Raw genomic sequence first — 26599 nt, forward strand, 5'->3', positions numbered from 1 at the left:
TTTCTGGTGTCCTCTCTCTAACTGTCCCCCTGTACCGGACCACATGGAGTGGTTGGTGCTCCGCTGTGTTGCTAACCCACGTCCCTGTCCTGTGTCCCCGGGCTCCCCCCCGGCCCCACCTGCACTGCGTGTGTGTAATGTCACTGTGTGTCATGTGGTTGTCCCCTCAGTGTCTGAAGAGAGTCCCTCTGCCAGTGAGTCTGGAGTCCTCCTGTCCCAAGATCCTTCAGCCAAACCAGTCCTGCTACTGCCCCCCAAAAAACCTGCTGCTTTCCCTGGAGACCATGAGGAGACCCCAGTGAAGCAGCTGGCACTCCTCAAGCAGCCCCCCGCCCTGCCTCCCAAACCCACTGCCAGGATTGCCAACCACTTAACAGGTGAGTCAAGACGTCTTCCGGGGCCCCCGCGGCCCTGCCTTCCCTTCACGGGATCATTTCTTGCTTTTTTTCTTTTTATCTGAAGCCTCTTGGGTGAGGTGGCTCTGTGGGACATTTGGGTGTTTCTGTGTGTGTCCTGGTACACGCAGTGGCGACCCGGGTTTGTGTGTTTGTCCAGAAGCATGCGAAGCACACCCACCGGCCGTACGCTAAGAGCCTCAGTCTGTGCCTCTGTAGATGCGTTCCTCGGCATTTATGTGGCTGAATCAAGATGCTCTGCCCATCAAGGGGAATTAGATTCGCCGTCCAATCTTGGCAGAGATAAAGGGTAGCACCTGATTCCTTCATAATGAGTTTGCCAAAGCTTTAAATTTTTTGTCTTGAAATAATTGATCTGAAGCCCTGTATGTTTCTTCTATTCAAGTTCATGTCTGTGCTGTCTGTTCTCTTTAGGGGAAAAAAAAAAAAAAAAAAGCAGGACACTAATCTGCAAAATATCATGAGAAATACTTTTTTATTTTTAAGGGCCACACCCATGGCATATGGAGGTTCCCAAGCTACGGGACAAATCGGAGCTACAACTGCCAGCTTACACCACAGCCACAGCAATGCAGGACCCGAGCCATGTCTGCAACCTACACCAAAGCTCACGGCAATGCTCCATCCTTAACCCACTGAGCAAGGCCAGGGATCAAACCTGCGTCCTCATGGTCAGATTCGTTAACCACTGAGCCACGATGAAGTCTCCAAGAAATTTAAAGAAGAGTCAGCTAAGGAATGTTTTCTTAAAATGACTTTTTTTTGGAAGTCAAGTTGATTTACGATATTGTGTTGTTTCAGGGATACAGCAAAGTGGTTCTGTTATTTTTTTTTTTCAGAATGTAGTCAGAATTAACAAATACAAACTACTATTCATAAAATAGATAAGCCACAAAGATTTACTATAAAGCACAGGGAATTATAATCAATATCTTGTAATAACCTAAAGTGATTTCTTTTTTTTTTTTTTGCCTTTTCTAGAGCCGCTCCCACGGCATATGGAGTTTCCCAGGCTAGGGGGCAAATCAGAGCTGTAGCTGCTGGCCCACACCACAGCCACAGCAATGCAGGATCCAAGCTGCGTCTTCGACCTACACCGCAGCTCACGGCAACGCCGGATCCTTAACCCACTGAGCAAGGCCAGGGATCGAACCCGCAACCTCATGGTTCCTAGTCAGATTCGTTAGCCACTAAGCCATAAGGGGAACTTCCCTAAAGTGATTTTTATATTTTCATTGTTCAGGTGATACTTAAGAAATGCACCCGTGGTTGTTCAATGGGGCACGGAGTGAAATTGAACTTCACTGCATATTAGCACATGAATTCACTGCACATTAGCACATGAATTGGATACAGCTTTGTGACTTAAGGTCGTACATAATCAGAGATTCAAAATTCCAGGGGGTTGTTTCTCCAACCTTGATAATAATCCCACCTGATACTGCCTTTTTTGTGACGTTTACTAATTTTATAAATAATTTCTAATTGATCTCTATACATGGTTTGGGGTGAGGTTAGAAGATATTCACCTATTTTTTATTTTAAAAAAACTCCTGAGATTCAAGAAAATAAATGACTTTTCCGGGGCTGGCGGGAATTCTGCAATAGGGGCCACAACCAGACCCTGTGTCCCGCAATTTCTAGTTCTCTGAATATGGCAGGCTGTCTCACATGGCACTGGGTTTTATCACATTAGAATCCAAATACAAGTTTGTGTCCAGCTCCTCTGTCAGTGTACACGTCCACCCAGGTCAGCATTTGTGGTTTCAGAAGAGCAGATTTCCATCTAAAGGAACCATTCAACCCATTAATAGCATGGTAGTGTCTCCGAAGTTAAATGCACAAAACGTCACCGGAAAAAAGCCCTCAGGAGTTCTCGTTGAGGCTCAGCGGAAACGAATCTGATTGGCATCCATGAGATCGCAGTTTCGATCCCTGGCCTCACTCAGGGGCTTTAGGATCCGGCGTTGCCATGAGCTGTGGTGTAGACTGCAGACGCAGCTCAGATCCTGCGTTGCTGTGACTGTGGCATAGACCGGCAGCTGCAGCTCCAATTCGACCCCTAGCCTGGGAACTTCCATATGCCACAGGTGCAGCCCTAAAAGACAAAAAAAGAAAAAGAAAGAAAGAAAGAAAGCCCTCAAAAGCCTCCCTCTCAGACACGACCACTGTCCATCTATCCTCTATCTAATGAAATTCGAGTCTTACTGTACCTGTTCTTTTATTACCTCCTTTTTGCGCTCAGTGATATCTTGTGAACTGGTTCTCAGGTTAGTAAATACTCCACAGCGTGGTTTTGTTAGATGCGTGGTGGGGAATCTCAGTTTATATGATGGGCCCCTTAGGGGTTACCCTCTTATTGTAAAAAGCACAACGTCTCAACAGAGGGCCTATATTTTTATAAGCATCTCTGAGTTTTTTCTCACTTATTCCTGCTCTGAGAACTGCTAATTCTAATTCTACAGAAAAACTGTGTATGTTGTAAGGGCCCTGTACCTTTTGAGACTTAGGTGTCTGATTTCCCTCGAGAAAGATTAAATACTGAAAAATAAACTCCTACGCATAGTACATGTGTATTTAGCACACCTGACTCGAGGCAGGATACTGTGCTGGTGATCAGAGTGGATACAAATACATGAGAGTTAGCTATATGTAGTATATATATGAATATGAATGTCTAGTCACTAAATATTCAGAAATAGAATGCCAGAGTAACTCAATAATATTTACAGTTCAGCACAGTCTGATAAAAGCGTTTCTAGGGAGGAGTTCCCATGGTGGCGCAGGGGCAATGAGCCCGACTAGTATCCACGAGGACACAGGTTTGACCCCTGGGCTCACTCAGTGGGTCAGGGATCCAGCATTGCCGTGAGCTGTGGTGTAGGTCGCAGACGTGGCTGGGATCCCGTGTTGCTGTGGCTGTGGTGTAGGCCAGCCTGGCAGCTGTAGCAATGATTCAGTCCCTAGCCTGGGAACCTCCATATGCTGCAGGTATAGTCCTAAAAAGCAAAAAAAGGGGGGGGGGGGCATGGTTTCTAGGGAGCCTGAGGCTTTGCCCATTGTTGAAGCATGAAGGACTTTTGTATTCCCAGAGCTTGGGTCAAATGGGTAAAAATACAGGAAAGCTGGTGATCCTTAACATATGTGGTACCTGGTAGCCTCCTAAATATGACGAAGACAAGACAGGTACAGATGGGTATGGGGTACGCGTCTGGGGCTTTCCTTTCGGGTTTAAATTCGATTAGACGTGCCTAATTTGTATAAGTGAGCCATCAGTCATAATGAGTCTGCATCACCATGAGGCAGCCACCTTCACCCTGTTCTGTTTCTAATTACTCTGGAGACATCTGGGCCCTGTCAGAAGGAATTAATAAACTGAGAATTCTAGAAGTCTACACTGAGACGGATGCATTTTAGCATGTTCTCAGTGTGTGTTGTTCTGTTGACATTTTGGAAAGGAAACAGGCCACAATTTGAAAGACACCAGGTGTGATGAATAGAGAGTGACAGTGGTTCATGGTCTGGTAGGTGCTGGAAGAAGCATGAGCCTGGACCAGGGCTGCATCTGGGTACACGATTGGGGGAAGACATGCAGAGGTATCTCTGCTTTGGCGTTTGCTTCCACTGATCAGGAAAAACATAATTAACTTGGAGACCATCATACGCATTGTCTCAGTTCCCCGGCCAGGTAGCGAGAAGCCTTCTTTCTTCTTCTCTGGTTGTCATCCTCTTCCGTCTCATCTCCAACACCAGCCTGCACAGCGGCATGGAATACAGGGTCAGGAGTTATTGGGCATCAGATTCCCTTCCATTCTGCAAGGACAGGGCTCGGCAGAGCCGATTGTCTAATGAATACGATCTGAGCTGAATGATTCTCAAAGAGCATCTTCTTTGAGATGATGGCTGACCCCAGAGGAAGAGGATAATTGAGGCAGAAAAACACTGGCTCCTGCTTTTTCTACGTCTTCATCAATCACCTCTCCAGCCAGAGGGAAATGTTAAACATGGCATGAATAATCTGTTCCCTCCGTATAAGATACCTGCGATTAGTTCCTCCTCGGTGCCATCTGAATGAAGGCTAGTCAACTTAGGTGATAGCTGAGCGTCCCAGTCTGACGTTCACACTTGGCTTATAATGGCAGCTGCCATTTTTGCAGAAATTGACCATGTACCATTTGGTCCTATGAGGTGGAAGCTATCACCTTTAGTCTTTCCTTTTCATAGAGAAGGAAAATGAAATTCAGAGAAGTTAAAGGACTTAGTCATGGTGCATGGCTAGTAAGTGCCAGAGAGGGACTTGGCCCATTTTGGTTCACCCCCCCGAGTCCTCACCTTGAACCATTAATTAACACCATCTCTGCTAAGATAGCTGTTCTTAAAATTTATAATGATGGACTCATTAGTTGTGTTTGCTTTTTGGTTTTTGCTCTGTGTTTTTTAATCTGTTGAAGAAATTAGAGGGAGTTCCCACTATAGCTCAGCGGGTTAAGAATCCAGCTGGTATCCATGAGGACTTGGGTTTGATCCCTGGCCTCACTCAGTGGGTTAAGGAGCCAGCATCCCTGTGAACTGTGGTGTAGGTTGCAGACTTGACTCGGATCCCCATTGCTGTGGCTGTGGTGTAGGCTGACAGCTGCAGTGATTCAACCCCTTTCCTGGGAACACCCATTATGCCACAGGTGCTGTCCTAAAAAAGCAAAAGAAAAAAAAAAAAAAGGTTAGAAATTTTCTGATTGATGGCTAGCTTCAACATTACGAATATTTACAACTGCAAATATTTCCCTGCTAAATGGCATCCATGCCTGGTAGTATTTTTCAGCCCCAGCATATGTCTAATAAGAATCCTATATCCACAGCTTGTTGTGGCAAAACCAAGATTCCCATTCAGAACTGTGTCTCGGGGAGTTCCCGTCGTGGCTCAGTGGTTAACAAATCCGACTAGGAACCATGAGGTTTTGGGTTCAATCCCTGGCCTTGCTCAGTGGGTTAAGGATCTGACGTTGCCATGAGCTGTTGTGTAGGTCGCAGATGCAGCTCAGATCCCACGTTGCTGTGGCTGTGGTGTAGGCCAGTGGCTACAGCTCCGATTAGACTGCTAGCCTGGGAACCTACATATGCTGCAGGAGTGGCTCTAAAAAAGACCAAAAAAAAAACTGTGTCTCTAGTTTTGAAGCCAGTGTCTACAGGCAGGTGTTCTACAGTCATGTTCTGATCTGTAATTTCATTCTGTCTCTCCATTGTTGCCTGATTCTCTGACCCCATTTCTCCCCCGTACATCCCATCCCCCACCCACTTTGTTCTCCTCTGTCCGCTTCTTTTCCAGCCCTCTAAAATCATCTAACTGCTCCTGCCTCTGTCCTTCCCTTCCCTCCACGTGTTCTACTCAGAAAGGACAAGAAAACAGATGATGAGCAGACCACAGGGACCTCATCTGTGCCTTTAGCAGAAAAAATGAATTGGAACCCAGAAGCCTCTTAAAGAGGTTTAAGGTTTACCTTCTCTTTGATACCTGCTACTTTGAAGAAATGGGAAATTTACCTGAAGTTACTCTTTTTGGTTTTTTTTTCTTTCTTTTTTTTTTTCCCACAGCATATGGTAATTCCCAAGCTAGGGGTCAAATCGGAGCTGCAGCTGCCGGCCTACACCACAGCCACAGCAACGCCAGATCTGAGCCCTGTTTGCGACCTACACCACAGCTCATGGCCATGCCAGATCCTTAACCCACTGAGCCAGGCCAGGGATCGAACCCACATCCTCATGGATACTAGTCAGGTTCATTACGGCCAAGCCACAACAGGAACTCCCTACCTGAATTTACTCTTTATACCACTTCTCCATCATTTTCCAGTCTTGATTTTCTTTTTTCTCCTATTTTTTTTTCATTTGAAAAAGTTTTCCTAAAGTATAGTTGATTTGCAGTGGTGTAATAATATCTGCTGTACAACGAAGTGATTCGGTTATACATGTGTACATATCCATTCTCTTTCAGATTCTTTTCCCACATGGGTTAACACAGAACACCGGGTAGAGTTCTATGGAGCAGGTCCCTGTTGGGCAATCCTTCCATATACCTATGTGTGGATATGCCAAACCCTAACCCCCAGTCCATCCCCCCGCAATCTGTCCCCTTTGGTAACCGTAAGTTTTTCAAAGTCTCTAAGTCGGTTTCTGTTTTGCAAATAAGTTCATTTGTACCCTTTTTTTAAATTGCACATATAAGTGATATCATGTGCTGTGTGTCTTTCACTGTCTAACTTCACTTAGTATGATAATTTCTAGGTCCATCCATGTTGCTGCAGATGGCATTATTTCATTCTTTTTTTATGGCCAAAATAATATTCCATAGTATATATGTACTGCATTTTCTTTATCCATCCCTCTGTCAATGGACATTGATTTTCTTTTCTCAAAATGCAGAAATTCTTTCCTTAGTGCACGTAAGTTCTATCTATTGAGTAAAACATGTCCAAAAGGGTGCTTTCTATTCTGACCTCCAGGACCAGGGCAAAGATTGCAGCGAAATACCTTCCTTCTTTGGTAGCCGCCACCATCACTATAAATGCAGGAAATCTGAGTGTGTCCTGTGTCCGTGTAAATACCATGCACCGGATGGTCACAAAGTTAGAGAGGAATTGTAGCCATCCTCTTTTTTCTTTTCAAGATTTATGGATCTTTCTTGAATGTCTTGGTACCGTCACCATGAATGTACCACCTCTTCATAGGGATAAGCTCTCTGGAGTATCTCACTGTGTGTGATCCAGATTTACTGCGTTCAGACTTGACAGACAGACCAGCCAGTTCTACTGGATCATGTGGATGTTGGCCTCCATGACTTGGCAATTTGGCTTTGACTGTCTCTGCTTTTGTCTGGATGGCCACAAACAGCCGCCCTCGTGGTGGGCACTGTCCAGTCTCGTCTCTTTTCCATTGCCCATCACTGGACCTGCTCCCCTTCCTCTCCACCTGTCTTGTGGAAGCTTCGGGTTCAACATCCCAGTGACCTAGAGCTCCTACTGTGGCGCAACAGGATTGGCAGCCTTTTGGGAGTGCGGGAAGGTGGGTTCAATCCCCAGCCTGGCACAGTGGGTTAAGGTTCAGGCATTGCCACAGCTGCGGCTTAGTTCAAGGCTGTGGCTTGGATCTGATCCCTCGCCTGGGACCTCTGTGTGCCACGGAGTACCAAAAAAAAAAAAAAAAAACCCAGTGACCTATCGGCTGGCCCTCTCATTGCCTGGCTCCCTGGGAGCAACAGCACTAGTCTTCATTGCTGCAGAAATAAACAACAGAAGGAGTTTTTATCAATGACTTATAATTTCTAACCAAATAACTGATCTTAGGAACAAGTGTTTGTTCTCATGATTATCAGGACATCGGTAGTTTTGACTCTTTGAGAGCAGTTTCCCAACAGTAAATAAGGTGTCATTTGACTTGTACAAAATCAAATGTAATTGCTGCAGAGATGACACACTCAAGCGACCCAGGGAGCTGGTGAGCAGCCTCCCGCACTGCCCAGTGTTGCCATCTCAGCGAGGCAGCTTCTTCCCCACTTGCTGTCATCTCCCCAGGTGGCCTTGGAAGGGGTACCTTTAAAACCAAAAATGGGAGTTCCTGTCGTGGCGCAGCAGAAACAAATCCGATTGGATTTTTTTTTTTCCCACAGCATATGGTAATTTGACCCCTAGCTTGGGAATTACCATATGCTGTGGAAAAAAAAAAAATCCAGGCCATGAGGTTGCTGGTTCCATCCCTGGCCTCAGGCGCTCAAGGATCCAGTATTGCTGTGAGCTGTAGTGTAGGTCGCAGATGCGGCTCGGATCCCACGTGGCTGTGGCTGTGGCGTAGGCTGGCAGCTACAGCTCCAATTCAACCCCTAACCTGGGAACCTCCGTATGCTGCGGGGGCAGCCCTAAAACGCAAAAAAAACAAAAACAACAAAAAAAATGTTTCTTTGTGGAAAGTAGCTCTGAAAGGAAGTCAGGTGCTGGTGATATGTATGATAATGGCCCTCAACTTTTATTTTAATTTTTTATGTTCCGAAGTGTTCCTTGTTGGCATGTTTTTTTTTTTTTTAATTTCCTTTGAGTGGAGCATAGTTACCATGTGGGATTAGTTTCAGGTGTACAGCAAAGTAAACCCGTCAGACGTACGCATAAATCCATTCTTTTCTCCCACATAGGTTATCACACATGATTGGGTAGAGTGTCCTGTGCTATTTTTCGGATTCTGTAGGTCTTGGGACACAATCCTCATAAGCATCAGGTGTTTGCTGTGGTTTCCACACACTGGGCTGCCTTGGGAAGGAAGCCAGGCTTAGGGCATGGAACGCAAGTCACTTGTTACCCTTCCTTGCCTCGCACCACGAGGAGTCAGTCAGCACACTGTGCCTTTCTAGGTGTCTGGCCCCCCAAAAGGCCAAATTACCTTAGAGCCCCTAGGCTGGCCCCTCGGGAGTGGTGGAGCTACTGTGACTGCTGCTCTTGCTGCCAGCGAGAATCCAATTCCATAGTTTAGTGATACGGGATTCTTATTCAAGTTCTAAGTACAAGTCTTTTTTTTTTTTTTTTTTTTTTCCGGGCTGTACCCTCAGCATATGGAAGTTCCCAGGCTGGCCTATTCCACAGCCACAGCAACGCCAGATTAAAGCCGTGTCTGCGAGCTACCCTACAGGTCACAGCAATGCCGGATCCTTAACCCACTGAGCGAGGCCAGGGATCGAACCTGCATCCTCATGGATACTGGTCGTGTTCATTTCCACTGAGCCATAACAGGAACTCCCTAAGTACACATCTTCATATCCTCGGATGGATGGATGCCTGTTTCTATGAAAGGAGATCAGAGAGATTCTAACCCACTGCAGCCAGGTGGCAGGTGACTGAGGAATTCTTAGAACACTTTTGTTCATTAAGACGCGAAGTGCTACTGTCATCGACAAGTATATCTGATACATCAGCAGTTAGAAACACTTCTACAGCAGGTTTTCACTTAAAAAGTGAGAAGAGGCATTCCCACTGTGGTGCAATAGGATCGGCAGCCTCTTTCAGGCGCCAGGACACAGGTTCGATCCCTGGCCCCACATAGGGGGTTATAGGACCTGGCATTCCCACAGCTGTGGGATAGGTCGCAACTGCAGCTCGGATCTGATCCCTAGCCCAGGAACTCCATATGCTGTGGGGCTGCCAAAAATGGAAAGAAAAAAAAAAAAAAAGATGAGAGGCTACGGGTGTGTTCATTTAGTCCAGATTCGTTCTGTGTATAAACTCCTGTCCTCTGGCACCAGGCTCGGCTACAGAAGTCATCTGGGCTTTGCATTTTCTTGTCCAAAGTCATGAGCTAGAGCTGTGTCAGGTTTGGAAATACAGCCCTCTCGGGTTTTATGGCTCTGTGACATCATTTGGGTTTATTTTTCTTGTTCTCTGGAACTGGTTGGTTTTGCTCTTTCCACTCCATCAGCAGAGGCAGTTTTATAAATATACTGCCTCTCGATCAGTCTGGCTGCAGAAGACTCAGCCATTTCTAAGTCAGCAGGCAGAGCGCCTTGTATGCCCCAGCAGGGCCAGCATCTCTCGTTATAAATGCAGGAGGTAGAGTGTGTCCTCCCATGGGCCATAAACAGCACACATCAGAGCGATGCGAAGCCTATTCAGTGAGGTGCTATCAGGGAAAGGAGGCATCTTTAATCCCTAGATTTTTAGAGGTGAAAGTGCCTGGATCCTATGAAGTTGAGGTTCTCTCTCTCTCTCTCTTTCATTTTTGGCCACTCAGTATATGGAGTTCCCAGGCCAGGAATCAGATCTGAGTCACATTTGTGACCTATTCTGCTGCTGTGACAATGCCAGATCCTTTAACCGGCTGTGCTGGGCCAGGGATTGAACCTGCGTCTTGGTGCTGCAGAGACACTGCCAATCCCATTATGCCAAAGCAGGAACTCCTATTTCTTAGCTAATTCATAGCAAAGAATCCAGGTTTTCTGACTCCTGGTTCCTGCATCCTGCTGCATAGTATTGATGCGGGGCTAGGTGCCTTCTCCTCCTCCCACAGAGCTGGGTTGCAAACATGGGGAACTTCTCCGATGGTCCCTTAGAAGCCTCTTTGCTCTGCTACTTGATTCCCTCTCACCAGGTTTTTCTCTGCACTTACGTCTCATGGACCCATCACACTCTCCTCCGCCTTCTCAGCTTCTGTCTTCCCCCCCTGCCCAGGCTGGGAAGCTTCAGGTGAGGACTAGTCACTGGGCGGCCAGAGTCCTATCCGTAACCCTGCAAATGTGTGTCGCACTTTGCAATTTACAAAGCACGTATCCTTATCCTGCTGACCCTCACAACGACCTGTGGGAGAAGCCTGGAAGATACTATTATTTTTTCAGAATGAATTAAGACTACATTTATCGAATTCCTGGTACAAGTCAGCAACTATACCAGAGATATTTTATACTCAGGCCTTCTGTTGATTCATTGGGGGGTTTGCAACATTTTGAAAAGGTGCCTGTGGAGGAATGAATGACACCAAGCTGGCCCTTCCTGTGGGGTGACTCAGACCTCTACCAGGACAGACCGCAGGCCGGTTTCAGCCCGCTCGTCCTCTTAGCTGGAAGTTCTACCTTAGTAGAGGGTCATCCATCTACTTTTCATAACAGACCTAGAAGGTAGACAGTGCTCCCTTTCTACAGATGGGAAAACTGAGGCTCAGGAAAGATAAATGTCTTGGGTAGAATAACATGGCTTCTTGGTTTCGGAGCTGGGGTTAGACCCCAACTCTTGGTAGTCCCTCGTGGTTCAGTGGGTTAAGGATGTGGTGGTGTCACTGCTGCAGCTCTGGTTACACCTGTGGCATGGGTTCAATCCCTGGCACTGGAACAACTTTTTTTTTTTTTTTTTAGGGCCGCATCTGTGGTATATGGAGGTTCCTAGGCTAGGGGTTGAATCAGAGCTACAGCTGCTAGCCTACACCACAGCCACAGCAATGCAGGATCCGAGCTGCATCTGTGACCTACACCACAGCTCACAGCAACGCCGGATCCTTAACCCACTGAGCAAGGCCAGGGATCAAACCCGCATCCTCAGGGATCCTAGTTGGGTTTGTTACCACTGAGCCACCATGGGAACTTCATGTTGTGGGTGTGAAGGAAAAAAAAAGAAGAAAAAGAAAACCCCAACTCTTCTGAGATCTAAGCTCGTGGTGATTTCTCTAGGCAGCTCTACCCTCTGCCTCCAGCAGCCCCTGCCCAGCCCTCAGAGAACAAGCACCTCCACAAGGCCCTGGGCCCTTGTCATTTTGCCAGTGGAGGGAGCCGCGTCTTCACAGAGGAACGAAGCTCCGAGCGGATGGCTTCTCTATGGGATTGTGCATTGAAGTCCTCTGGGGACCTTGTGGTGATGCAGATTCTGAGTCAGAAGATCTGGGCTGGGCCTTGAGACGCTGCGTTTATGACACGCCCCCACGAGCTTGTGCTCCTGCTTTTGGTCCATGGGCCACACTTTGCTTATTGGCAGATCCTTCGTGTTGGAGAAACCAGTTTATAAGTTCTACCTTAATAGAACTTTCTCGAAGCGTGGTCTCCACTTAGGTCAGAGTGATCTGGAGCCTTATTTACAAACTGGACCCCTGGGCCCCAGTGTAAACTTACTGAATCTGAATCCGCGAAAGTGAGGGCCAGGAATCTGCCCCTCCTCCACCTCCCTGAGAGAATCACTGCCTTAAGCATTTGACATCTTAGAAAAAAACATTGGTGGCATGCAGTACAATCCCATTTTACCCTGACTTAATTCGAAGATGTCAGTGCCCCCTTAAACAGCGAAGAGTATTGGGTATATGTTTCTTTGTTTAATAAATGTATACAGCATACATGAGGCAACTCAAAAATCGGCAAGAAGAGTTCCCATCATAACACATCGGTAATGAACCCTACTAGTATCCGTGAGGATGCGGGTTAGACCCCCGGCCTCGTTCAGTGGGTGAAGGATGCATTGTTGCTGTGAGCTGTGGTGTAGGTTGCAGACGTAGCTCCGATCCCCCGTTGCTGTAACAGGGGCATAGGCCGGCAGCTACAGCTCTGATTCGACCCCTAGCCTGGGAACCTCCATATGCCAAGGGTGCAGCCCTAAAAAGATGAACAAGACAAAAGAAAAAAAAAAATCCCCTAGAAAAGGGAAAGAGGAATCTAGCGCATTGAATCAACTCTGTCGGAAAAGCTAGACGTTTGATTAAGTATCAGTTGATTGAGACGAGTTTTGGAAGAGAGGCCAACTTGTCTAAAATGTCCTTGACGTCTTCTTAAACGATGTCCGTGAAATAGAGAAGCCCACCCAACAGGGATATAAGGAGCCGCCTCCACCAGCTTGATCTTGTTGGCCCTGTCTTCCTTGCCCATGTCGTTAGCATTCCTGGCATCCACTTGGCCATTTTTCCAGTGATGAAGCCAAGTACGTTTTGCTCTGGAAGCAGTGATGAGAAATACTGGGCGTGCAGGAAGTTAGAGTTTAGCAAGATGGGTGGAACCCAATGTCATCAGTGTCCTTGCCTGGGCAGACAGTTCTGCCCTCCTGGCTCTCCTTTCTCCTGCCCACGTGAATGACCACCTGCTGCCCAAGACAGACCCACAAATGAAGAAATCATGGGTGAAGGGCCCCCGGGTGAAAAGCCTAAACACTTGAGGACACATTGTATTTCCCAGGTGCGCGTCAAGGCTGCCGACAGCCGAGGGGATGCATCATCCTTCAGTCACAGGACCCAGGTGGAGGTGGTGAGTTTCTGCATCTCATCACCCTTGGAATTAGTACCAGCTGCTTCGGTCCTGCCCAGGGTGACCCTGTGTCCTGTAACTGGAGGATCATAACCAACAGGATGAGCCTTCGAGGAGGGAGCCTCGTGGTTATGACTGGTTCGCACTTGGGTGTTAGGGGAGCTATTTGATCAGGACCCCTGGAATTATTGCACTTTTCTCTTCCTTCCTTCCTTTCTGTCTCTTTAGGGCTTCACCCTTGGCCTATGAAAGTTCTCAGTCTAGGGGTCAAATCAGAACTGCAGCTGCCTGTCTACACCACAGCCACAGCAACGCTAGGTCCAAGCCATGTCTATGACCTACACCACAGCTCATGGCAATACCAGATCCTTAACCCACTGAGTGGGGCCAGGGATAAAACTCACCTCCTCATGGGTGCTAGTCGGGTGTGTTACCACTGAGCCACCACGGGAGCTCCTATTACGCTTTTCTGTATCTCAGCGGTGAGGTTGGCAGCTTACTGTCCACACAGCCACAATGACCTGATCCTAAAATGTCGATCCATTTTGGGCTCACCTCTCCCTCCTAGGGTATTGATTTTTGGAGAAGGTGTGAATTTATATCCCCAGGTAAAGCATCACACAGCTTCAGCTCATTCTATAAACATGTTTTGAGCCTCCTGCTTGGTGTTTGGGGCACCAGACGAGATGCTCAGGCTGTAGTGACAAGTTCTTCACAGCCCCTGCTCCTTTTGGGAGGGACACCTGTGTACCCCGGAAGCAGAGTGCAATGTCCTTGGAGTCCAAGTCCTGCATCTGTAGAAGTGAGATGCTGATAGGGTCGGCTTCACAGGCTTGTTGAGGGGATTAGGTTGGTGAGACAGGAAAAGCTCTCAGAACACTGGCCCGCAGTAAGCATGTGGCAGGAGTGGCTGTAATTCTCATTGTCATCGTCATCGTCACCCCCATTGTTGTTGGCACTGACCTAGCCCCAAACCAAAGAGGGTCCAGTGGCTGCAGGAGGAAGGAGGGGGTGACCATCAGGAAAGGTAACAGCTGAGCTGAATCTTGAAGCGACAGGCGGGATTAACCCAGGAGACCAACCAGAAGACCGAGTCACCAAGGCTCAGGGGGTTGAGACAGCAGGTGGTTTGGGGAGCCCAGCGGTTTAGGAGTGAGGAGGTACCTGTGCGTAACGGGGAGAAAAGGAAGCCGATCCCCGGGGAGGGGCCTGGGGTGAAACAGGAGAGGAAATCTGCAGAGGGGCGGAGCCTGGAGGCCACTGGGGAAGGCGCAGCTGCCACCGTGAGAATGTGAGGGGGCAAAGGCCCCCCATGGGGCTTAGCTGAAGATGGAGACTGAACGTAGGCCAGCAAGGAGGTGAAATCCATGGGAGTGAAGCAGGTGCCACCAGAGAGAAACAAGAGTTTCTGTTGTGGCTCAGCGGTTACGAACCCAACTTGTTAGTATCCATGAGGCTACGGGTTCAATGCCTGGCCTCACTCAGTGGTTTAAGGATCCAACATTGCCCTGAGCTGTTGTGTGGGTCACAGACACGGCTTGGATCCCGTGTCGCTGTGGCTGTGGCTGTGGCTATGGCGTAGGCTAGCAGCTGCAGACCTGATTGGATCCCTAGCCTGGGAACGTCCATGTGCCATGGGTGCGACCCTAAAAAGCAAAAACAGAACATGAGAGAAGCAGCTTTTCAGCTGTGATAGGCGAGGTTGTTTCCGGCTGGGGGAACCGGAGCCGACATCCCAGAGGTGAAGGGGGGCTCAAAGGAGCCTTGATGACGTGTCTGGAAGTTGGGCTGTCTTTCCAGGCCTTTGGTAGGTTTTAAACTGAAGGGTGACATCATCAGATGTGTGCCTGGGAAGGTCATTTTGGTGGAGCTGTGGCCATTAAACTGGAGAAGGCCACACTCGGGCAGAGAGTTGAAGAAAAATCCAAGGCTTCAGAGACCAAGTGTGTATGGGGTGAGGGGGGTGGGGCATGAAGTCAGGAGTGCCCCCCCCCCCGCCCCCTCCCGCCCCTGCCCTTCCTGGCTTGTCCCAGGCACCTGCAACCCCGGGACTCAGCCATGGACCCCCAAGCCCCCAAGGAGAGATGATGTCTAGGAATATGAGGTACGGACAGGAGACTGCAAGCTCATCTCCCAGATGCCACCCACCCACCCACACCCACACCCACGCAACTTGGAACATCTCTGGGAAGCATCAGTGCCACTGTCACCGAACCAAGGGGTGGGGTGTGTGCAGGTGCCACCAAGTCCCCAGAGGGCCTGTCAGAGCCTCATACAGTTGGAACAGCCCCCCCCCCCCCCATACATTTGGATGCCACATGAGTAGGCCGGCCAGCCCAGCCACCGTGCTCACACCAAGTCCATACCTGGGACAGCTAAGCCTCTGTATGACCGTGAACCCTGTAAAGCATCCTCGTAAGTGGGGTGATCATCCCCAGAGGAGGAAATTCAGGTTGGTGGCGTTGAAGCACCTCTTGGTGGACTTGACCCTTGAGCTGGCTTCTCACCCCCTGCCTGTTGGAAAGTGGTGGCCCAGGGGATGTTTTCACAATGGCAAAACTATAGGCTTCGTGCATTTTCTAGAAGAGGCCTCTCGGAAGGTCCATGGGTTTCCATGAGCAGAGGAGGGCACCCCTCCCCCTCCTGCTGCTGGGGAGCCTCAGCCTGACAGCGGTGACAGACACTGCCAACACCTGGGTCCCTGAGGGCCCTTGGGGCCAGTGTGCTTTGAGCAGGAACTGAGAGCTGGTGGATGTGTGTTGCGTAGCACACACCTGCCGGTTCTTCAGGTGACGGGTTTTGCGTCGAGGCCCATGGTCCCCACGTGGACACCTGTGGGGTTCGAGGTTTTTCCTGATGCCTCCCAAACTCACATCTGCCTCTCGCCCTCCTTCTGCCACAGATCCTGGTGCCCCTGTGAAATTGCCTTGTCTGCCAGTGAAGCTGTCACCTCCACTACCTCCAAAGAAAGTCATGATCTGTATGCCCGTGGGGGGGCCAGACCTCTCCCTGGCATCCTACGCGGCCCAGAAGGGTGGCCAGCAGGGCAGCGCCCAGCACCACCACACCGTCCTGCCGTCCCAGATCCAGCACCAGCTGCAGTATGGCAGCCTCGGCCAGCACCACCCCTCCACCACCGGCTCCCTCCCGCTGCACCCCTCGGGCTGCAGGATGATAGACGAGCTGAACAAAACGCTGGCCATGACCATGCAGAGGCTGGAAAGGTAATAGGGGATTGGGGGGTGGGGGGGGCAGGAGGGGAGGACTGGCAGGGTGGGGGTTGGGGATCTGACCTTGACCAAGGAGGGAGAAGACCCTTGCAAAGCTCACCCCAGCTGTGGGGCTGGGAGTTTGAAAGTAAAATCAGACCAAAATTTCAGTGGCAAGGAATGTATGAAAGAGAAAAACAGTGTTGCCAGTTGCCAAACTATGGAACAATCACATTTATCAAAAAGAAAATGTTGGGAGTTGCCGTCGTGGCTCAGCAGTTAACGAATCCGACTAGGAACCATGAGGTTGCAGGTTCAATCCCTGGCCTTGCTCAGTGGGTTAAGGATCTGGCATTGCCGTGAGCTGTGGCGTAGGTCGCAGACGTGGCTCGAAACCCGAGTTGCTGTGGTTGTGGTGTAGGCCAGCCGCTACAGCTCCAATTAGACCCCTAGCCTGGGACTCTCCATGTGCCATGGGTGCGGCCCTAGAAAAGGCAAAAGAAAAAGAAAATGGTGGAGCTCCTCTTGCGGCTCAGAGGTAAAAAAATCCAGGTTCAATCCCTGGCCTTACTCCGTGGTTTAAGGATCCTGTGTTGCTGTGGCTGTGGAGCAGGCTGGCAGCTGCAGCTCTGATCTGACACCCTAGCCTGAGACCCTCCATATGCTGCATGTGTGGCCCTAGAAAGAAAGAAAGAAGGAGGGAGGGAGAAAATGTGTGTATATGTATATATATATATGTGTGTGTGTATATATATATGTGTGTGTGTGTGTATATATATATATAGCCAGATAGATATTTAACAAGCTTCTATTATGAATCCATAGGCCTTGACATTTTTAGGAAGCATTTACACATAATCAGTAATGTGGTAACCCCATGGCAGGGAGATGGAGAGAAAATCTTATTTTTCTACTTCCTGTCTTTCTGTACTGCCTAATTTTTTATTTTGTGTCCATAACTTCCATGATGTTGAAAACAATGCAAATATAGAGTAAGAAGAGAGGCGAGCTGGCAGGGCCGTGGTGGAAACCAGAGGGCTGGGAAGTGGAGAGGTCCACCCTTGTTCCTGCTGATGGAGGAAGTGCAATACTGCCGTTGGCTTAGGTGCCTTTGAGCCTCTAATATTTACCAACAGCTGGGCCAGGCCCCTCTTTCACCAGAATCTGCCTCTCAACAGCATTTCCGGGAGGTCGGCCAAGAGGGTCCAGGGTCAGCCCTGCAGTGGGGACCGTGACTCCCCACCACCCAGGGCATCCTCGTGCTGATTCTGAGTCGTGCGTGCACATGTGTGCATGCATGTGTGTGTGCGCACATATCACCCCCTTGTGCCCAAGAGGGGGCTCAGGTTTCCCAGCCCAGTTCCAGGGCGTGTAGCCTGACCTCGTTCCCTGGCGTGACAAAAAGGAAGTTCTGGGATCTGGCATGAGGGTGTGTCTGCGCTGGGGTCTTGAACGCCTGTCCCACGTCAGTTCGCTGGGTCCTGCAGGTGGGCAAACCGCAGCCTGGAGCCCAGCCAGTCAGCAGGCAGAGAGCCAGGGGCGAGATGGACACAGTCGGGATGTCGCTGCTGTAATTTCCTGACTCTCGGTGGCTTTCTCGCTTCCTCCGTGTCAGCCAAGGTCTCCATGTTTGGGAAATTAACGACTCCAAGGGAAGTTGTTACGTCTAAAATTCGGACTTGATAGGTTCATGTTAATATCTGTCCTCACTGGAAAAAAATAATGTATTTGGCCCGCTGCCATGATTTTCACCTACTGCTGTGGCTAATGAGGACAGTATAATTGAAAATTTAGATGGCACTTTATAGCCGATCACACACTTTTAGCACCTTAACCCTCACGCCACCTAGGGAGACTGAGTCAGCTAAGGGAGGCCGAGTCACTAAGGGAGACTGAGTCACTAAGAGAGGCCGAGGGCCCAACGCCAGCCCCTCCAAGGGGGGGCCCGAATCTTGGTTCTCATCTGCAGAAGTTGTTGAAAAACGGAGAGCCCGCTTTTTGATATCTTCCTAGCAACTTGATAGAATAATTTTACGTCTTAAAATAACAAGCGATTTTATTCATTGTGCGTTTTCATTGCATTTTTTGAAAGCTTCAGTTGGTGATGCATTGAAAATTCAAATACGCTAAGTCAACCAGCCACCCAACCATACTGGTCCTTTGCCATAGACATTTTGCGCTGGGTAGTAAGTCCAGGGCCTGAACCGTCAAGGCTGGGTCTTCCTCCTGCAGACGCATCACTCTTTCCGCTACAGCACAGCTGCTTTCCTCAGGCCAGCAGGGAACATGCAGCGTGTATCAAATGCTCCCGGGTCTTCCAGCTCCCAAAGAGCAAAGGAGCAAAGTCCTTGCCGTGGTGGCCTGGGGTCCTGTCGTCTCCCTGTCTTCATCTCCTCTTCCCTCATTGCTTTCTCTCTCCTTCCACGTGGCCTTGGACGTGCTTGATGCCTCCTGACAAAGGGCCTTTGCACTACCTGTTCCCTCAGCTGAGAGAGCTGTTCCCTCCAGGTATCCGCCAGTCTCCCCCGCTGATCAAAGGTCAGGTCAGAGCGACCGGCGTTGGGGCTCTAGCCACCTCCTCAGTGAAGCCCTCCCTGATCTCTCTATTTAAAATCACAACCCTCCTCCCAACACAGCCTAGGCCCCAGCCCCGCGTGGTTCTTTGGCAGCGTTTCATGGCATTTTTTGCCACCGGATGCTCCGCATTTGCCTTTTACTTTTCTTCCCGCTCTTCTCAATCGAACAAGGTGGGAGAACGGCTTTGAATGAGTGAAGGACTGTTTGCATGATGCGTGAAGGTGATGCCCCCGGGAGTTGCTGAGGTGGCTCCTTGATGGTTAACCCTGTCCCTACCGCTGGATAGTTAGGTTACTTGCAGCATTTGTAGTCTTCTTTTTCACTCTTGAGCTTTGAGGTCTCACAGGACCCACGTTATGTAAGAATTACGGGACTGTGGAGATGTCCGAGGCAGATCAGAGGAAGGAATGTATTAGATAGTAAACCAAGCAGGTCCACGTGGAAAGAATAATTGAAATCTCTGAGTTTAAACTCAAAGAGCAAAATGTTGAGTTTGTGTTACTGTTATCATTTATGCATATCAACAGCTAAATAATATTTTTTTTTGTCTTTTTAGGGCCACACCCATGGCATATGGAGGTTCCCAGGCTAGGGGTCTAATCAGAGCTGTAGTGGCCGGCCTATGCCAGAGCCACAGCAATGCTGCATCTGCGACCTACACCACAGCTCACGTTAACGCTGGATCCTAAACCCACTACGTGAGGCCGGGGATCGAACCTGCAACCTCATAGTTCCTAGTTGGATTCATTTCCATTGCACCATGATGGGAACTCCCCAAATAATCTTTTTAATGTGTTTTGTTTTCACCCACTGGATTTTGGCTTAGGTGTTTTTTTTTTGTTGTTTTTTTTGGGGGGTTTTTTGATCGTTTTAGGGACATACCTGCAGCATATGGAGGTTCCCAGGCTAAGGGTCAAATCGGAGCTATAGCCACTAGCCTACGCCACAGCCACAGCAACACAGGACCAGAGCCCCATCTGCAACCTACACCACAGCTCACGGCAATGCTGGATCTTTAACCCACTGAGTGAGGCCAGGGATCAAACCTGCATCCTCATGGATACTAGTCGAGTTTGTTAACCACTGGGCCACGATGGGAACTCCTGGCTTTTGGGAAATTCTAAGTATCGTACATTTAGTTCTACAGAGATAAATTTACTTATTACACATGACCCTTAAAAGTAGACAAGTAGGAGTTCCTGCTGTGGCGCAGTGGGTTAAGTATCCAACTGCAGCATCTCAGGTCACTGAGGAGGCAGGGGTTCAGTCCTGGCCTGGTGCAGGCTGGTAAAGGATCCGGCATTGCTGCAGCTACAGCGTAGGTCACAGCTACGGCTTGGATTCAGTCCCTGGCCTGGGCATTTTTATATGCCATGCTTGTGGGCCTTAAAAAAAAAAAAAAAGCGGGCAAATAAATACATTTCTAAGAAACTCATTCTTCCTCTACTTTTTCCTACCCCAGAATCCCTGAACAGATAGGAAAGCTCTGACATTTGGCAGGCCAAAATGTCATGCAACTGCTGATGCTAAAGGTGTGTAGCCCTGGAATGAAAAACAGGCCCAGCAAAGAAAAACGTAGGTGTTGGTGTTTCCTTAGGTAACCAGATGATCAATGAACGATTTTTTTATTGAGCACTTTTCTGGATGAGGCTCTGTCATTGGCTCCAGGGATACAGCCGTGAACAAAATACAGAGGGAGGCTGCCCCCAGTGTGGCTTAGTCTGATGGGAGCATGAACTGCTGAGTCAACACCAGTGGGGGTGCAGGGAAGGAGGAGAGAGCACCCAGGGGTCGCCTGGTGGATGGGCTTCTCTGCAGCATTGCGGTCTGAAAGATAGAAACCAAAACCTCAAAGGCAGAACCAGGAGAAGAGGGAGAAAAGGGACTAAGAGAGTATTCTAGGCAGATTAGAGGAAGGAGTGATAGATACACCATCGTCAAATGGGTGATGAGATTTTTTCATAAGAAAAGGCAGGAGGAGTTCCCTGGTGGCTCTGTGGGTTAAGGGCCCAGCCTTGTCGCTGCTGTGGCTTGGATTGCTGTTGTGGCATGGGTCTGATCCCTGGCCCCAGAACTTCAGTATGCTGTAGGTGTGGCCAGAATGGAAAAAAAGGCAGGAATTTGACAGTTATTCTCCAAGTTTTTAGAGGACTTGTCATGGAGAATGAGGGAAATGACAGAAGGTTATAATCTGACATAAGGAAAAACCTAGGAACTCATGGAGAGAACACAGATCTTTTAAAAAGATCAGGCTGGCAGCTGTCCCAAATGGTTTCCTGTGTGCTTCCTAAAGAAAAAGCCCTGTCCGACCCTATAACTCCATGTTAGTTGCAGTGAAGTTAACGCTAATGTGACTATTTTTAGAAATAGAATGGTTTCACCTTTCCTGGAATGTTAGCTGTACCTCTCTGTTAACACAGCCAGTGATAGTCAACTAGACCCAGAAAGGCTTCCAGAACCATTCTGTACTCTTAGCAACTCTTACAGAGCGCTGCATGCCTCAGCAAGAGATGAAATTACTACCTGTCAAAAATATTGAAAAAGGAGCGATTTCCACCTTGGATAGAAGAAATTGAAATCTGTAGCCCCTCGAATCCCTTCAATCTTTGTAATTCTGTTATTCCGTAATTATCTTTAGGCCTTTCAAAGATCACAGTTCCCTTATAATTCTAGTATCAAAACAGTGCAGAGTGATAATGACTTTTCTTCATGTGGCCTCCAGGGTCCCAGGAAATTCTAAAGAATAATTCTTGGTCCTGAACTCAATGGCCTCTGGGGTTTCTTTCAGGCTTAACAGCCTGACATAATTCCTGCCTTGGTTTATGTCAGTGTTGCCACCTGCAAGCCAGCATCTTCGTGAAGAGGAGCAGATGGGCCTTGGTACCTGAGCAATTCTGAACCTCTGGATACCCAAGTGTTATTTGCTTGCAAAGGGGTATTTATTTGAAGCAGCTCGGGATTTTGTTCATCACACATAGCACGTGGCATATAGTCTCAAAGAAGATGTGTTTGCAGGGACCAATTCTCTTTCTTCTGTGGATGAAATCTCATGCAGTTCTGGTGAGACGTTTATCCCTGAGCTTTCGAGGCTAGAGTTATCTATCTCTTTCTCTAGGTCAGTACTTGAATTTTACAGCGTGTACTTATCATCTGTAAGTGGCTGCGTGAGGACGTTGTTTTGCACTTTAATTGCTATTCGAAGGGGCTTGATGAGATTTCAGAGGAAGAGAATGGGACCCTGAGCAAGACGGGTCCCTCTGTGCCAGGCTGGTGGGCAGAGGAAGGTAACAACGAGATTCGACAAATTATTAGCACGTCTTAAGAGGATCCAAAAAGGAAGTGTATTTTTACAAGAGAGAATCTGCCCCGAATTTCTATGTGTCCATCAGTAGGTACCCGCCCCGGCCCTTGCCCAGAGAATAAGTATTGATTCTTTGATCTTCTTGGAAATCATTGTCCAAAAAGACTTTGCAGGCCAACAGTATTTTGAAAGCTACAGGAAGTGTGTTGATTCAAGCAAAAGATAATCTCCATCATGATTGGTTTATGGCAAATTGCTGGTGTTTAAGTACATCCGTTGCTAAAACAGCAACTCCCGACATGGATGTTTACGAAGCATTAGCCTCTGATCTCGCCTTTGAGCTGGGCCCAAAGGGCTCTCCATTTTCCTGGCAAGGAACCAAGAGCCCGAGATGCTCCATTCATCCATGACCCGGCTGGGACCCAAACGTGGTCCTCGCTCCACGTGCATCGCACTCTCCTGGCAGCACAGCCAGCCAGGCCTGACCTGGGACGTTTGCTGATGTCTGGGGTCAAAGCTGTAGAAAACTGCCGTCGGGTTCCTCCATCAGAAATGGAGAAACTGGAGTTCCCGTCGTGGCGCAGTGGTTAACGAATCCGACTAGGAACCATGAGGTTGCAGGTTCAGTCCCTGCCCTTGCTCAGAGGGTTAACGATCCGGTGTTGCCGTGAGCTGTGGTGTAGGTTGCAGACGTGGCTCAGATCCCGCGTTGCTGTGGCTCTGGCGTAGGCCGGTGGCTACAGCTCCGATTCAACCCCTAGCCTGGGAACCTCCATATGCTGCGGGAGCGGCCCAAGAAATAGCAACAACAACAACAACAAAAAGACAAAAAGACAAAAAAAAAAAAGAAATGGAGAAACTGTGGGTTAGGCTCTGGATGTCTTATGGTTTTATTCATCACATCCTGGCCCCAGACCCTGTTTCAGAAATGTGGCTTATCAGTCCCTCGAAGGACAGAGAAAGGAAAGTGAATGAATTAATTTACATTCATCACCACCGCTGGGGGGGAAGGAGGAGGAAGCAGCTCCAAACACATTCTTCACTCAGGAAAGCTCAGTCCCCAAGTCTATATATAAAACAGCATCGTTTCCTGCTGACTTCAGTCCTACATACAAAAAAAAAAAAAAAAGCTCTAATATTGAGTCTCTTATCTTAGAAGGCCATGATAAAACACACAGTTGGTGCCTGCTTTCCTAAAATGAATCTGTTTCACTATTTTCTTGGGTTTCACTGGTTATTTCTGTCATTTTCCGGCCTCGGGCACTGGCATTTGTAGCGTAATTTCTCACACATTTTGGGGCCCCGAGAAGAAAACATCTGGTTGTTCCCTGTTCTCTCTGAAAACTCTCTTTATAACCCTGTGCAGTTGAAATGACAAAAGCCGTTCCTGTTGAAGTTGAGTCTCATTTTCGGCCTCAGACTGGAGGGTAATACATTTGCTTTGTCCTTTTCAGGAGATGAATTTTTTTTTTTTTTTTTTAATGTTAGCAATACTTGCAATTGAAAATTAGATGCCAGAAAGCAGGATTCCTTTGGGACATGTCTTTCTTTAGAAATGGTGCAATGGCTCCCAGGTATTTTCAAGGAAGATTAAGGATTAAAATGGTCAGTGATTTTTTTTTTTTTGTCTTTTTTCCTTTTCTAGGGCCGCTCCTGTGGCATATGGAGGTTCCCAGGCTAGGGGTCGAATCGGAGCCATAGCCGCCAGCCTACACCACAGCCATAGCAACGTGGGATCCGAGCCATGTATGCAACCTACACCACAGCTCCCGGCAACGATGGATCCTTAACCCTCTGAGCAAGGGCAGGGATCGAACCCGCAACCTCATGATTCCTAGTCAGATTCGTTAACCACTGCACCACGACAGGAACTCCAATGGTCAGTGATTTTTAATTGCAAACCCCACCCCTGGTTTCCTGTGAGAGCAACAAAGGTGCTTGGTAACAGGCAATCCTGTGCCCAGGGAGTAGCCACGATGCTCTACCGTGTTATCTACCTGTTACCACCTGATGGTGAGAAAGATGATAGTGAAGTTCTCCTGAAAAGGGACCGAGTTGTAATGACCCTGAGCTGTTATAGATGTCTTGGCATTTGGTTCTTGATGAATTATGAAAAATAAGCTGCCTCTCCCTCACCGGTAATGAACATGAAAGGTACAAGTGTCTCATTTTCAAAGTCTAAGGATTTCTTAGAAACATGTGACTGTTTAAATGGTGGGGAGGAGTTAAGACCCCAGCTAGTATCCAAGAGGATGCAGGTTTGATCTCTGGCCTCGTTCAGTGGGTTAAGGATCTGGTGTTGCCGAGAGCTGGGACATAGATTGCAGATGTGGCTCTGATCCTGTGTTGCTGTGGCTGGGGTGTTAAGCCGGCAGCTACAGCTCTGATTTGACCCCTAGCCTGGGAACTTGCATGTGCTGCAAGTGCAGCCCTAAAAAGCAAAAAAAAAAAAAAAAAAGAAAAGAAAGAAAGAAAAAAAGAAAGGAAAAGAAATGATGGGGAAAATGTGGCGGGGGTTGGGGGAAGGGCTCTGAGAGGTGCTGTTATCCTCTCAATTTATGTGTCTCCTGCTTGGTCTGGTAGAGCCCAAAAGGAGAGTTGAATTTCCCAAAAAGGAGACTCATGAAATATTATTCTGGATGGAGACAGGACGAAGGGGAGAGGGTACAGCTTTTCACTTCCCTGACGTGTCCTGGGGACATAGTGAAAGTGAAGAGAGTTTGAGATGCGTGCTTCTTAGCAATTTAGAGGACTCTGCCCTTTTACTCTTAAGCATTCTTCATCCTACTTTTGTGCATCTCCTGTAAAAAGCAGGCCTCTTGTTTTAGGGAAACTTCTGTTTGTTCTTGACGTCTTCATTTTTTTTTTTTTCCATGAAGGGAGATATTTAGGGACTTGCATCCTCTAGGGAGAAAGTGAGGACAAAAGCAAATTCACATCCTTCCTCGCAAAGTGACCTTTCAGCAGAGGAGAGAGCTGGCACAGCAATGAATATGTTATTTGCTGGATATATAAGTATATACATTGAAGAAAATATTAATCAGGGGAGTGGGAAAGGATGAGGTGGTGCCTTTCTGTCCTCAAGGAACAGTGTCATTAATGTAGTTGCAATAAACCCATCACATCCCTTCTTTTCTTTGCATCCAAAATCTTTTTAATAACAAGCAGGATCTGGGGTTCGTTTTCGTAGCCTTGGCTGGTGGTTGGCCTCCGCTCCTCTCAAACTGCTGGCCCTTGGGGCACACATAGGCTTTGGTGTGGCCATGCCGGGGCCTGGGGTCTTGCCTGTACACCTCCCGGCCCTTGTAAGGACCAGAGAGGAGAACAGTTCCACAGCCCCTGGGGGAGTCCGGGGCCCACTGGTTAAAGGAGAGGCTCTTGCCCCAGGCTTGAGAATGTGGCTCCAGGCACAGCCGCTCCCTCGCCAAGCACGCACTTCAGTTCGGGTACCTCCTTGGACACACATGAGCAGTTGCAGTCCCAATGACCCTGGCTGACTTGCCTTTCTGGCTGGGAAGCTTCACCTTCCAGGTCATCCAGGAGAGAGACACAGGCGGCCGGTTGATGCGACTCATGAGCAGCTTGGTGTGTACAACCTGAAGACGGAGTTGGCTCGTCTGGCCAGAAACCTGTATGGCTTGACCACCAGCCTCGGGTTAGCTGTCCTGGCCCTTGGGCGCCTTGCATCAAACCTCTTGGTCTCTGTGATGGCTGATGTCAACTCCCGTGTTGGCGCCCCCTCCTTCGCCAGGTCTGGAAAAAAACTGCCTCACTTTCTTATTGATGACACACCGTCATCCCAGGCTGGACCATCCAGCTTGGTCAGATTCTCTCCTCCTCGCTCTCGTATCCTGTTCTCTCTGCACAGCTGCTCACCCCCAGCCACATGCTACTCACGTGAACACGGCCGTACCGCCAAGTCTAGAGTTGAGACCCATCTCGGTCTCCCATCACAGCCTTCAACCTTTGGGCCCTTCCCAGAAGAGCAAGGGCAAAGTTGGGCTCTGTGACCATCTGTTGTCCTTGGTTTTCATTCTACAGATAAGTGTCACATTCCGTGGTTTTCTTTGAATGCATGATGCAAAGGCATTTCATAGTGGGCACATCCATATACAAGAAAATAAGGGCCTCGAAGGTTCTCTGGGAGAAGGCAGCCTGGTGAAGTGAAAGAGCACGGGCCCTGGTGTGAGAACACCCACGTCTTCTTCCCTGCTGTGTGATCAGAGCCACGTGATCGCTCATTTTCTCAGAAAAGTGATGTCTTCCTCCATAAAATCAAGCTAACAGTAATACCCTCCCTGACTTTGCAAGGTTTTCGGTGAAGATGAAATGAAATCATGAACATGTATGGAGCACT

The 26599-nt window shown here is 48.5% G+C and overlaps 1 protein-coding gene across 4 annotated transcripts in view; it reads left to right on the forward strand.

Annotated features, from left to right (window-relative positions):
• The window catches only part of PHACTR1 (phosphatase and actin regulator 1), a 321038-nt gene that overhangs the window by 229956 nt on the left and 64483 nt on the right, over window positions 1–26599 (forward strand). For 3 of the 4 annotated variants that reach the window (XM_047794426.1, XM_047794427.1, XM_047794424.1), the window contains exons 5-6: window positions 171–377; window positions 16058–16379. In XM_047794426.1, coding sequence (XP_047650382.1) covers window positions 171–377; window positions 16058–16379 — 529 coding nt within the window. The remainder of the gene's footprint in view (window positions 1–170; window positions 378–16057; window positions 16380–26599) is intronic. The other variant, XM_047794425.1, reaches the window with a different exon arrangement.

This window comes from Phacochoerus africanus, chromosome 9, assembly GCF_016906955.1.
Source record: "Phacochoerus africanus isolate WHEZ1 chromosome 9, ROS_Pafr_v1, whole genome shotgun sequence".
Taxonomy (NCBI): Eukaryota; Metazoa; Chordata; class Mammalia; order Artiodactyla; family Suidae; genus Phacochoerus; species Phacochoerus africanus.